This window comes from Triplophysa rosa, linkage group LG1 (genome assembly GCF_024868665.1).
Source record: "Triplophysa rosa linkage group LG1, Trosa_1v2, whole genome shotgun sequence".
Classification (NCBI taxonomy): domain Eukaryota; kingdom Metazoa; phylum Chordata; class Actinopteri; order Cypriniformes; family Nemacheilidae; genus Triplophysa; species Triplophysa rosa.
Genome location: NC_079890.1, coordinates 32,604,410 through 32,616,869, shown reverse-complemented (window position 1 = coordinate 32,616,869; position 12,460 = coordinate 32,604,410). Strand labels below are relative to the sequence as shown.

Genomic DNA, 12,460 nt, shown 5'->3' with positions numbered 1-12,460 from the left:
GTATTAAATAAAACGATTTGTTGAATTTTGTTGTATATTCATTTTATTAAATAAACAATTTGTTGAATGGATCCTGTAGTTTTGATGCATTTAAAGAAACAGTATGGTACATTGACATCTAGCGGTTGAGCTTGGTATCGCAGTCTAAATTCAAAATATTGGAGAGACAAGTTTAGCCAAGTAACAGTTCTTTTCGGTTTCTTTTGATTGTTATCAAAAATAATCTACAGGCATTCTATTGTTTGTGAATGTGTACCGGAAGTTCAGTTGGGGTCACAAAAGTGCCCATGGGCAGTAACATTTGTTTATGTTGTTAAGATGAAACCGTCTTGAAAGATCTGATAAAAATAGGGCTGTCACGATTATTAAATAATCTCTCATCGCGATTGTTTGACCTCATTGCGATGGTTTCAGATCATAGTAATTATTGCACATCTCTATATAAGACACAAGGGGGAACTGCAGTGCCTGCATAATGCATATTTTAATGCATATATTGTAACTAAAGTATGATAATACTTGTAAAATGTACCACTTAAAAAACAAACTTATATACCATAAAAACCTGTAGTACAATTAAATATGATTTAAGCTAAACTCAATGAGAAAACCAACCTACCAAAATGTCATTAACATAAAAGTAAAATTTTATTGTAGTCTTCCAAGTGAGAAAAGAACAGAAGCTTTTCTATGACTGATAGCGTTTTAATGGTGGCTCCAATTCACTCCTGATCAAACATGTTTTACACGTATTTGGCGCGCTGTATTATTGACATGTCAAAGAATAGACCTTAAATATATGATGACTCCATTTTTTAAATTTATTCATGCGCAAACGCGCAGCACCAGAAAGTCGTTCGAGATACTTCATGATCGCCACTTCATAACACCCGTCACATTTATAATCTGATCTCTAGAGATCCAGTTATCAGCTGTTTACTCTAATTACATGTTTATATCATATTTATTCATTATACATATTGTCATACATATTGAATGCATACTGTATGACATAGCCTAGAATATAATGTTAAATAATCTGTTAAATTAATCTCTTGATATCTTCAGGATACTTAAATTCTTTAACCCCTTATATAAGTGCCCCTATTTTTTTTTAGCATTTTATTGATTTCAAAAAAGAGGTTATTATAGTTATTATAATAGTATATAGTAGTAAACTATGATGAGCATTTACATTAGCTGATCCGAAAAATTATCCGATCCGTGACCACAAATGAGTTTTGTGATCCGTTGCACCACTAGCCCTATCTGATAGATTCTACTATATTGTTATTGATCCAAAATGATACCGTAGTGTTGTCCCATCTTGTTCATACGCCAAAACTGATAGATCTAACTCTCCTGCAGAATTGGATGTCAGAGGGGAAGAACAGCAGGCAGGAGACGAAGTGATGTTATAATGAATAAGTTTATTGTAGAGAGAAGACATAGTTGCGTTCAGATATCTCTCAAAAAAGTGTCTTACACTGATACATCCATTACTATGTGAACGCTGTATCCGTTGAATGCTTGCTCACATGTTCCCACAACATCTAGCAGTGGAGTGCCAATAGAAATCTTGTGAACGTGTTAATCACTAGAGATGGAGAGAGACTGAATACGTGTTATGTGCATTCTGAACACTAGATGAGTCATCGGCAGGCCAACAGTGCGCTCTATTCTCAGGAGTGTTACAACAACACAATGAGCAGTGTGGGCTCAGCCTTAAACTACCTACATCACCCTCTGTACATGCACACAGTTTAGAGATGTGTGGCCACTCAAATACAGCACCTAGGAGATAGGATTAGAGGAATCTAAAACTGGCTTTCAGATGATTTTTTGGACTACGTGTTCCGCGTTCTCCTGGATGCTGCTCAGTCATTTCCGGTAACAGTGTTAAGCTTATCTACAAGCAGAGATCATGGTAAATTATTTCAATTCTTAGGGCGGTCACTTTATTAAAAACAAAAAATCCTGTTTGTGATGTTAACACATGTGGGTTTTTATGACGGATCTTAAATTAGCAGAAGTTCTCCTCCTGATATGTTTTATAAAGGTATACTCATCTGCTGAATAATAAAGCCGTTGTATGCACCCTGCAGCGGTCCATCGCTTTCCTAAACGGTTTAGTCTCCTAGATTGTATTTCATACGTTTTAACGACAATAAAATGACCCCATACAATGATTGTTAAATGTTCTATGTGGATTTTAAATTAATTAGATGTCCATTCACATTGCAACGTATTTTAAAATAGCAATGTGCAGATAGAGCAGATTCAATACCAAATAAATGCATTAACTGCGCAAATTTTTGTGACATTTATCCTCAAACGTTATAACTACACTTTTTACATAGGCGTATAGCTATTGTCAAAAAATGCATTTACTTATGGATAGCATTACATTTGTCAATAAAAAACGACACGACGTAGTGATCCAAACATTTAATAAAAACATATTGATGCACTCTCACGCATGCGTTCGGTGGTTAAATGTCTGCAACGGAGCTGTGTCTGAGGAGAAAAAGTGAAACGCTATCGTTCACCATTACTTTCTCAGATCTTTTGAAGATTATGTACCTAGTGATGTTTAGAATATTTTTTCTTATGTCGCTGATAATGTATGTACTTAAAAGTCTTATTTTAACCGTTTGGGTTTCACAGGGAGCAACGGCCTGTTGTAAATACATATAACCGGAACCTAGCGGGCTGTACGATATCAAGTCGGAAGTGCGTCACGAGGCTACGTGGAAGTAGTCCATTCATGAGTGACCGTAATGGCTAGAGTGTGGAAAAGATGCAAAGGCAGCATTTCAGTTATACATTTCATTGGTCATGTTCTCACAATGCTGCTACTTAGTGGTTGGATGAATCAGGTTGGATTTAGCATAAGTAACATGTCATTAATTCTACATGTTAAGATGGTTGTTTGACTGACAGGTTTCAGTTTTTTATACCAATCTGATCCAAACAAAGCAAAGCTGTTTGAGTTTACAGTTATCTTTGAGTCACTTATGTTAGTATAAATTCCACTTACTAAAAAGTAATACGTGTAATTAATACTCTGTTTTGTATCTTTGTCTCTTTTAGCAGAGGGTCTGCCTCAGGTCTTTTATTTTGGGCCCTGTGGGAAATACAATGCCATGGTTCTGGAGCTGCTCGGTCCCAGTCTTGAAGATCTCTTTGACCTGTGTGACCGAACGTTCTCTCTGAAGACCGTCCTGATGATCGCCATTCAGCTGGTAAGGCCACTGCTGCTTTTATGTGTCATTTTTTTGTCCGGGTTAATCCGCATATTATAGTAAGTGCGTGTGTCTATCTATTTTGACAGATTTCACGCATGGAGTATGTGCATTCTAAAAACCTCATCTATCGGGACGTGAAGCCAGAGAACTTTCTCATCGGGCGGCAAGGCAATAAGAAGGAGCACATCATTCACATCATAGACTTCGGCCTCGCGAAAGAATACATCGACCCAGAAACCAAAAAACACATTCCTTACCGGGAGCACAAGAGCCTCACTGGCACAGCGCGATACATGTCTATTAATACACACTTAGGGAAGGGTAAGTGTTCCAAACCTCCCTGGTCTGATGTCAAATGTCAATTTAATCCACTTTTAGCATGAAATTTTGAGTGCCACAGTTTCCACTTTTTTTCTTGTGGCTGCTAGTGTTGTTTTTGGCGGCCTGTTTTAATTTTAGTTTTAGTCTAGTCTTTGTGTCAAGCTGTCATTTTAGTTTTTATTAGTTTTAGTCACGTTCATACTCTTTTTAGTCTAGTCAAGTTTCAGTCGACTAAAAGGCTGAGCATTTTAGTCTTATTTTAGTCAGAATTATCCATGACTATTTTCGTCTAGTTTTAGTCGACGAAAACTGATGACATTTACTCTAGTTTTAGTCTATGAAAATTGTATTTTAGTCTCTTTTTAGTAATGCAATTCTATTTAACCCAGTCAATATAGTACAAGTACCTAGTAGTATAGACTAAACCAAAATTTTCTTTTAGCCAAACCCATTTCAAACAAGGTTATCTTATTATATTATTGTTACCTTAATGATTCAAGAATACATCCATTCCAGACACGGAAGACGCTCTGATTTTAATTTTAAGCCATCGTTAGGGGTGGGAATCTCTAGGCATGTCACGATGTGATTATGATTCAGAGGGCTGCGATGCGATGATAAAACGATTCTCGATGCAGCTTTTTCCTATACAAATAAATTTTCTTTTTCTTGCTGTGTGACTATTAAAATCAAAGTACGTGAATGTACCCATAACGATTTTCCTTCCATTATCCTTTATTAATAAAACAAATGGAAGTGATTTCGCAAGTCAACTGGAAGGTTACATTTGCCAGCATTGCAAAGAACCAACAGGAAAAGAGTGACTGCCCTCAGTGCCCTGTAGTAGCATACAGAATGCAGTACATTAATGCAGACTTTTTTTGCACATAGCACTGGAGCTAAAGAGGTTTAAAGTTTGGTAGCACAGGCCAAACAGTAGGAGCACAAGTATAAATTGTCAGTTGTCATCATTAAAAAAAAAGTATGCAAGTGCAGTTCATCATGAAAAGGCAGGTAACTGACAAAAGACATTCATGTTACATACAGTTGGATAAATTAGGGCCATGTAATTTTTACACTACCTAAATTGATTTTATTTTTTCTAATTTGTGTGTTTTTCCTTTTTTACTATACAATAGTGGTATATTTGTCCACATAAATTACTGTAGTATACTATTGTATTTACTATAGTAAACTACAGTAAAATTCTTAGATATTATCTTGTTTTTGAACTTCACTATAGTATACAGTGTTTAGCAATTTACTACAAGGGCACTACAATTTTCAATAGCAAATACTATAGTTCACTAAAGTATTTTTTGTCTGAGTGTTCAATTTAACGGGACTTTTATTTTGACGGGTCTTTGGGGAGACGCTTGTTTGCCCATAGCTTCACGCTCGTAAAATAAACTCTCAGAGCAACTCTTGACTGGAGATGAAGTTCATGTGTTCATATCCTCATACAGTGCAGACGCAGATAAATCCTCGACCATCACTCGTGTTGTATGTTAAACTGTGCACATAATTCACTCAGAACAGCCAGATGACATTTAAATAACAGGATTCCGCTCCGCATCTAGGTTAAAGCATCAGGCGAAATAACGTTATAACATTTCGTCTCGTCTCGTTTTGGTCAACGAAAATGAAGAGACATTTTAGCATAGTTTTTATTTTGTAAACCACATTTAGTCTTGTTTTTATTCGTCAACAATATAGCATTGTACATTTAATTATAGTCATCGTCACATGACCAGCATTTACGTTGCGTCTCGTCTCGTTTTCGTCACGTGATAAAGGTTCGTTGACGACCATATTTAGTCATAATTTTCGTTGACGAAAGCAACACTAGTGGCTGCCTAAGTTCACTAATGGAAAAGTACCAAAATGTATCTTGATAATACTCAAATTTTTCAGACATGGACTACGGTTATTTTTAAATACTTTGGTGCGCCTTGAAAATACAGAAATGCATAAATATGATGATCTTGCTTTATATAGCAAAGGATCACGATTATTTGCTGCCACTTTAGTACATCAGTGTGCGTACACTATATATACATAGAGGTGTGGTTACTAGATTGAGTTCTTTTTTCCATAGAGCAAAGTCGGAGGGATGACCTTGAGGCCTTGGGTCACATGTTCATGTATTTCCTCAGGGGAAGTCTCCCTTGGCAAGGACTTAAAGTATGTTGAACCAGCTTACTTCATTCAAACTGTAACTAATTTTGTACTTAAATGACGGAGCTGTTCATTCGCACTTTGCAGGCTGATACACTAAAGGAACGCTACCAGAAGATTGGGGACACGAAACGAAACACTCCCATTGAAGTTCTCTGTGAGAATTTTCCTGGTGGGGCTCTCCGCTACTCTCTTAAATGATAAAACCAATTGTTTTCATTTGGATTTGCTATTATATATTCTGATTATTGACTATTCTCAGTGTGTTGGCGGGGAAATAATTTTCACTTTGTCGTTTGTGGTTTCAGAGGAGATGGCCACATACCTGCGCTACGTCAGGCGGTTGGATTTCTTTGAGAAGCCAGATTATGAATACTTACGGACCTTGTTCACGGAGTTGTTCGAACGAAAAGGATATACCTTTGATTACTCCTATGACTGGGTTGGCAGACAGATTGTGAGTCCATGTGGTCTTTCTGCATTTCAATCACGGTAACCCTATTTGAAAACCTGGTGAGCTATCTTTGTGCGACAGCATCCCAACCAAACTGGAAACTCGCAAAGTGAATTATTTGATCTTGTGCATTATGTCTACTCACAGTTAAAAGCTGACGTATTGCATACCTGTATGTAATAGATATATAGATATGCTTTCCTGTGGCTCTGTGGTTAGAGCATGTCACTAGCAATGCCAAGGTCATGGGTTGGATCCCAGGGATTACACATAAAAAGCAAATGTATAGTATAATGCAATGTAAGTCGCTTTGGATAAAAGCATCTGCCAAATGCGTGAATGTAAATACATAAATGTAAATACCTCCACAGCATGTCATACCATTTTCAACTTTCTTTTTTTTGTTTTGTTAAATTGAACAGTAAATGAAGGAACATCGCAAGACGTTATGGGATTGTGATGCTGCAATTGGGGAGAAATTACGTTCTGGAACAGCCTGCGCATATAATGTCTTGAAATACTTTATTAGTGTGCTCACTAGGTTTTGGAACAGAGCTACAATGTTCGGTAAGATTCGTTTGAAGTCTTGAAACTGATGTTTTGTTGTGTTACTCGCAGCCCACACCAGTGGGGTCAGTCCATGTAGACTCGGGTGCTTCTGCCATCACACGTGAAAGCCACACACACAGGGACAGACCCTCCCAGCACCAGCCCTTAAGAAACCAGGTAATATCATCCTACTCACTCAAGAACCTTGACATTGACCGTGTATTTTATTACAGGAGATATGCTTGCTATGTTTACGGCCAGATAGTTCGACAAATGTGTGAAACCTTATAAGAACATGCCTGTTTTTATAGTTCACCCCCAAAATCCTGAAGAAATATTTGGTTATAAAGCCTATTTTTAAAATATTAATATTGCAACTATATGACAGCTAAAACTACAGTTGTGCTCAAGAGTTTACACACCCCTTGCAGAATCTGGAAAAAGCTGAAACTTTTGGAAAAATAAGAGGATTTTTGAAAATTAAGGTTTATTTTTAATTTAGTCCTGCCCTGAGCAAGTTATTTCACTAAAGATATGTTAACATAAAGTTCACACTAAAGAATAATAACAGAATTTCTAAAAAATATAGCCCAGGGCAAAAGTTTACACGCCCCTGATTCTTAATACTGTATGATGTTACCTAAACAATCAATGACAGTTTTTATGTTTAGTCATAGTTGTTTAAGGGTTTCTTGTTTGTCACGAGTCATTAGACTGTCCACTGATCTTCAAAACAATCACCCAGGTCCTCCACAATCTTTGCTTTTTCAGCACTTCTGGATATTTGACTCATGTCCAGCAGTAACTGTATGATGTTGAGATTCCTCTTTTTACACTGAGGACAATCAAGAGACTCATACACAACTATTACAATAGATAGAAACATCCAGTGCTGCCCACAAAGTCAACACGATAAAAATTATATTTAATTTCCTGAAAAACATTTATGTATTTTTAAATCTTCTGAAGGACTTTAGTAAATGAAAAAATAAGATGTATAAGTGAAACAATAACAATTGACACCAAAACCATTTTCAGAGGTTTACACCCACCTGACTTTAAATGAATGGTGTTGACTTTGTGGGCAGCACTGGATGTTTCTATCTATTGTAATAGTTGTGTATGAGTCTCTTGATTGTCCTCAGTGTAAAAAGAGGAATCTCAACATCATACAGTTACTGCTGGACATGAGTCAAATATTCAGAAGTGCTGAAAAAGCAAAGATTGTGGAGGACCTGGGTGATTGTTTTGAAGATCAGTGGACAGTCTAATGACTCGTGACAAACAAGAAACCCTTAAACAACTATGACTAAACATAAAAACTGTCATTGATTGTTTAGGTAACATCATACAGTATTAAGAATCATGGGCGTGTAAACTTTTGCCCTGGGCTATTTTTAGAAATTCTGTTATTATTCTTTAGTGTGAACTTTGTTAACATTTCTTTAGTGAAATAACTAGCTCAGGGCAGGACTAAATTAAAAATAAACCTTAATTTTCAAAAATCCTCTTGTTTCCAACAGTTTCAGCTTTTTCCAGATTCTGCAAGGGGTGTGTAAACACTTGAGCACAACTGTACGTAACATATTTTTTATATATAAATATCCTATTGATATATAGTGTTCCTTTTGATTTTGGGGTGAAGTGTGGCCTGGACTCTTTCAAATGTCAAAACTAATAGCGATCGGTGCATCACACCACACCAGCAGAGCTGCTGGCGGAGGTGGAGATGATTTTAGAGGGTTTCTGCAGTACATCAAGCCTAAATCGAAAGCATTAGACCCACCCACTCTGTTCCCACTCGGCACACTGGCTGCTACAGCACGCACTGCTTCAGTTTATCATGCCTCAGAGTGCATGCCGGCAGTGAAACGTCCTAATACTATATATTTACATGTATATATCACTTAAGACTTTTTACTTTATTTGCTAGTTGTTTTTGCAACCTGCTTTTTCTGGCTCCTTTTTTGCAAGTGCAAATCACCTTTGCACATCTCACGAAGCTGCCCTGTATCAAACTCATCCGCTAAGGCAAAAGTTTAATTTTGGCTCATAAATAGAATCCCGTGGATGATTTTTGCTGCGCGATCGAATTGGTAGACGCAGTTCAAGCTCAAGATGGTGAATATTAGGGCAGGGATGTGAATTTACAGTGGAGGACTGTATTCTAATGGGTCTTGTGAGGAAGGTGTGCAGATATATTTCGAGGTTCTTGGCTGAAACACACAGGGGCCTCCTAAAGTGCTGTCATCATCATTTTGGGAGACGTTTTAGTCTTCAGCGAATCCGTTTTAGAGGGCAAAACAACACTAGTCACCCTGACCCTGCAAAATATCTACTAAACTGACTCGACCGAGCTCAAAGGGGCCCAGAAAGATGTTTGATTTAGTGCAAAATGACACATTTTCACATTGAAAGCCAAAATGACACCTGAAAGAGTCGTTATTTTCATAATTGTTACTTGAGAGTACAAACATACAATTTAAGATTTTTTTATCTGTTTAATCTCGCTGAAACCAGATGTATTATTAATGATTAAATTATCACTTTAAAAATGTATTCTTGTGTTGTTAAATGACTATGAATGTGATTCCCGTAAGGTTTAAGTTGACCAGATTTGGCTACTTATGGTCATTTGCGTTTAAATAAATGAATTTATATTTCTAAAGTTAGATATTTCTATTATACTATCTCATGTTGGATGCTACATGTTAAGTCAACTATAGATAAAGTTTTGCTACGTATAAAGTCATTCAACCGCTGTTGGAAAGTTTTGTTTATTTTCTTCTGTTTAATGCCCTTTTATTTTATGTTGGCTTCTTGATTTAATTGGACGATTGGTCCGCAGTCACTAATGCCGTTTCCTGGCTTTGACTGGCTCTTTTGTTTCTTGTCCATTTTCATTCCTGCATTGTGCTGCATGCCACCTGGCATCACTCCGCCCGCTCTCGCTCACTCGCCACACCTTACCTCCCTCCCCGCGCCTCCTCCATCCACGCAGACGGCCGTCTCCGACCGCAGAGGAGCTTGGGAGGTGCAGCCCAATCGCCAGACAAACTCCTCCTACCTGACCTCCCACCTGGCAGCAGACAGGCACGGGGGCTCGGTGCAGGTACTGCTTTACCCCTCGCTCGACGACTCCTGTGTGTGCTCACGTCCGCAGCCGTCTGCATTGACGCGTTCCTCCTGCTCTCAGACCTTACAGTAGATCACTTCTTCCATAGGTTCTCCTTTCCAGATGATCTTGTTTTTAGCCTGAAATCAGTGTAGAAATGCTGCGTTTCATTTGACGTTGAAGGTATCATCTGGGGGTTGTAATTAGATAAACATAATGACAATGGTAGCGTTTATTGTCCAAGAGAATGGGAATTTAATGAGTCATCGATACACCTTTTTATGCAGACTACACCGATTTTGGTGTCCTTCAATATATGAATGCTTACTCGTCGAATAATTTTGAATGCTTCAATGCATTTGTCCCAGGGTGCCACCATCTGATGTCATACATCTGCATCTGACATCAAGTGAGACTCTGTCGCACCTTTCCATGTAGGACTTTGGAAATGTACAGGGCTTTCCAAACGTACATATTAAATTTATGTGTTGAATGGAATGCAGCATAAAATACAATTACCTCAAGGCTGAAACTGTTAATGTATGAACACCTGCTGTCTGAAATTAATATAAACTCATACATAAACTAGTTTGATTAGTCTTTATTTTGTATGTTGATCTTAAGACGGTAACAGATCTCGACTGGCATACCGATAATAGACACAAGTTATGGCTTTTTTGAGACCCAGTCAAATGTAACTATATGTTTAGATACAGTCAGAGGGGAGCTGACCGAATTATCATATCATGCCTCTATAACACTAATGCCACATGATGTTTTGACTTTAACATGTTCTCATTCGTGCTTTCCTGCCACAGGTGGTGAGCTCAACCAATGGTGAACTGAATGCAGACGACCCGCTGGCGGCCCACTCAAATGCACCAATCACAGCGCAGGCAGAGGTGGAGGTGGTGGATGAGGCCAAGTATGTGCATTTACGATTCGCATAGATTTCTATCGTCTTCTGCCTTGTTCTGGGTTCTGGGTCTTGCCCTGACATCACCTTTACCCTTAGTGATCCATTGTCATGTGCTCTCCCCTGTAGTGTTTGAGAATGTGCCATGTGTGTACCACAGGTGTAGCAGTAAGACTTTGGTTTGTTAAACGGGACAATTTTTCAGTGTAGAAAAGCATTCATAGGTTTTGAGCACAAAGTAAATAAGTATTCGTATTTAAACAAAATTCAACGATGTTCTATTTATATTTAATAACACTGAATGACATAGATTTTAAGACAGCTTGAGCTTATGCTTGCTTTTTGGATAATCTACTTTCTCTTTAAATGTTGTTTAGGTAGGAAGCTCACTAGCATTTCTAACAGAGCATGTATTTCCGTAAGGCATTATTCATAAATGGCTGCAGCCAGTGAGTCTGGCCGTTAAATTCAGAGGCGATGACACACTTCAGTTTCTTTCCCTTGAATGCACCTGATGTACATTTGAGGTTCGGTTTTATAAAACTTCCTGTCTGATATAATTATAAACACTCATTGTCGTTCTTTGATATTTTTAAAAGCTGCCTGTCTTTGATTTATTAATGCACAGACTTGAAAGTAGCACTGAAAGTGTAGCGATATCAATTATCAGAACGGCACAAATGCAAAAGGTCGCCATGGTTATTACACACGCCATTATGTTCTTTCTTCTAATCTCTCTGATCCTTTACTCTTCTGCGTGTTTCCCTACTGGTTCCATTGTTACAGATTGTCATTTGAAGATTAAGTCGTCCTTATCGCTTGAAATCTTTCCTGTCGCTCAGTTAGAAGAGCTTCGCACTAGCAATGCAAAGTTTCTTATCATACGGATTAAAATGTATATTTTGGATGCACAGTATGTCACTTTGGATAAAAGTCAGCCAAATGCATCATTTGTTAACATATTCATGTGATAGTTCATCCAAAAATGAAAATGATGTCTTCATTTACTCACGCTATTGTCTGTATGACTTTCTTCTGCAGAACACAAAAGAAGATATTTTGAAGAATGTTGGTAACCAACCAAGGGCGGTACCCATGCACTTGCATTGATTTTGTGTCTTTACAATAGAAGTGAATGGGTATGGCCATTGTTCGGTTACCAACATATTTTTAAAATATCTTTTGTGTTCCACAGAAGTCATACAGGTTTGAAATGACAAGAGGGTGAGGAAATGATGACATCATTTTCATTTTTGGGTGATCTATAGCTTTAAATAAGTTTTTTTGTTTTGTTTTGTTAAGTAGCCTTTAGTTATTGCTGCATACATTGAGTTAATGTTATAGCCATTATATGATATGATATGATATATGATATGATATGATATGATATATGTTACCTGCTAGTCAGATGCTGGTGGCATTTATCATTAAGGGCAAGTATTCGTTCTTGAGAACATTTGATTGGAAATAATCATCATAACCATATAATATAATATTGTATATGCCCCTGAGAAGTCATCATTTTTTTAGTCGTGTGTATTCACCAGGGCAGTGGGCTGCTGAGAATACTACTTCATTACTCCAAACCTCTCCTCCTCCTTTTTTATTTTTTGTCATCCGTAACAAATTCACAAACCGGAATACAGAAAATGGCTGCTGTATGTTATAAAAAAAACGTA

General features: G+C 37.5%; 1 protein-coding gene across 4 annotated transcripts in view; it reads left to right on the top strand.

Moving 5' to 3' along the window:
• csnk1g1 (casein kinase 1, gamma 1) overlaps positions 1 to 12,460 on the top strand; it is a 42,464-nt gene that overhangs the window by 23,525 nt on the left and 6,479 nt on the right. For 2 of the 4 annotated variants that reach the window (XM_057333561.1, XM_057333554.1), the window contains exons 5-12: positions 3,094 to 3,245; positions 3,335 to 3,569; positions 5,668 to 5,753; positions 5,835 to 5,919; positions 6,056 to 6,204; positions 6,820 to 6,927; positions 9,752 to 9,862; positions 10,684 to 10,790. In XM_057333561.1, coding sequence (XP_057189544.1) covers positions 3,094 to 3,245; positions 3,335 to 3,569; positions 5,668 to 5,753; positions 5,835 to 5,919; positions 6,056 to 6,204; positions 6,820 to 6,927; positions 9,752 to 9,862; positions 10,684 to 10,790 — 1,033 coding nt within the window. The remainder of the gene's footprint in view (positions 1 to 3,093; positions 3,246 to 3,334; positions 3,570 to 5,667; positions 5,754 to 5,834; positions 5,920 to 6,055; positions 6,205 to 6,819; positions 6,928 to 9,751; positions 9,863 to 10,683; positions 10,791 to 12,460) is intronic. The other 2 variants (XM_057333577.1, XM_057333569.1) reach the window with 1 other exon arrangement.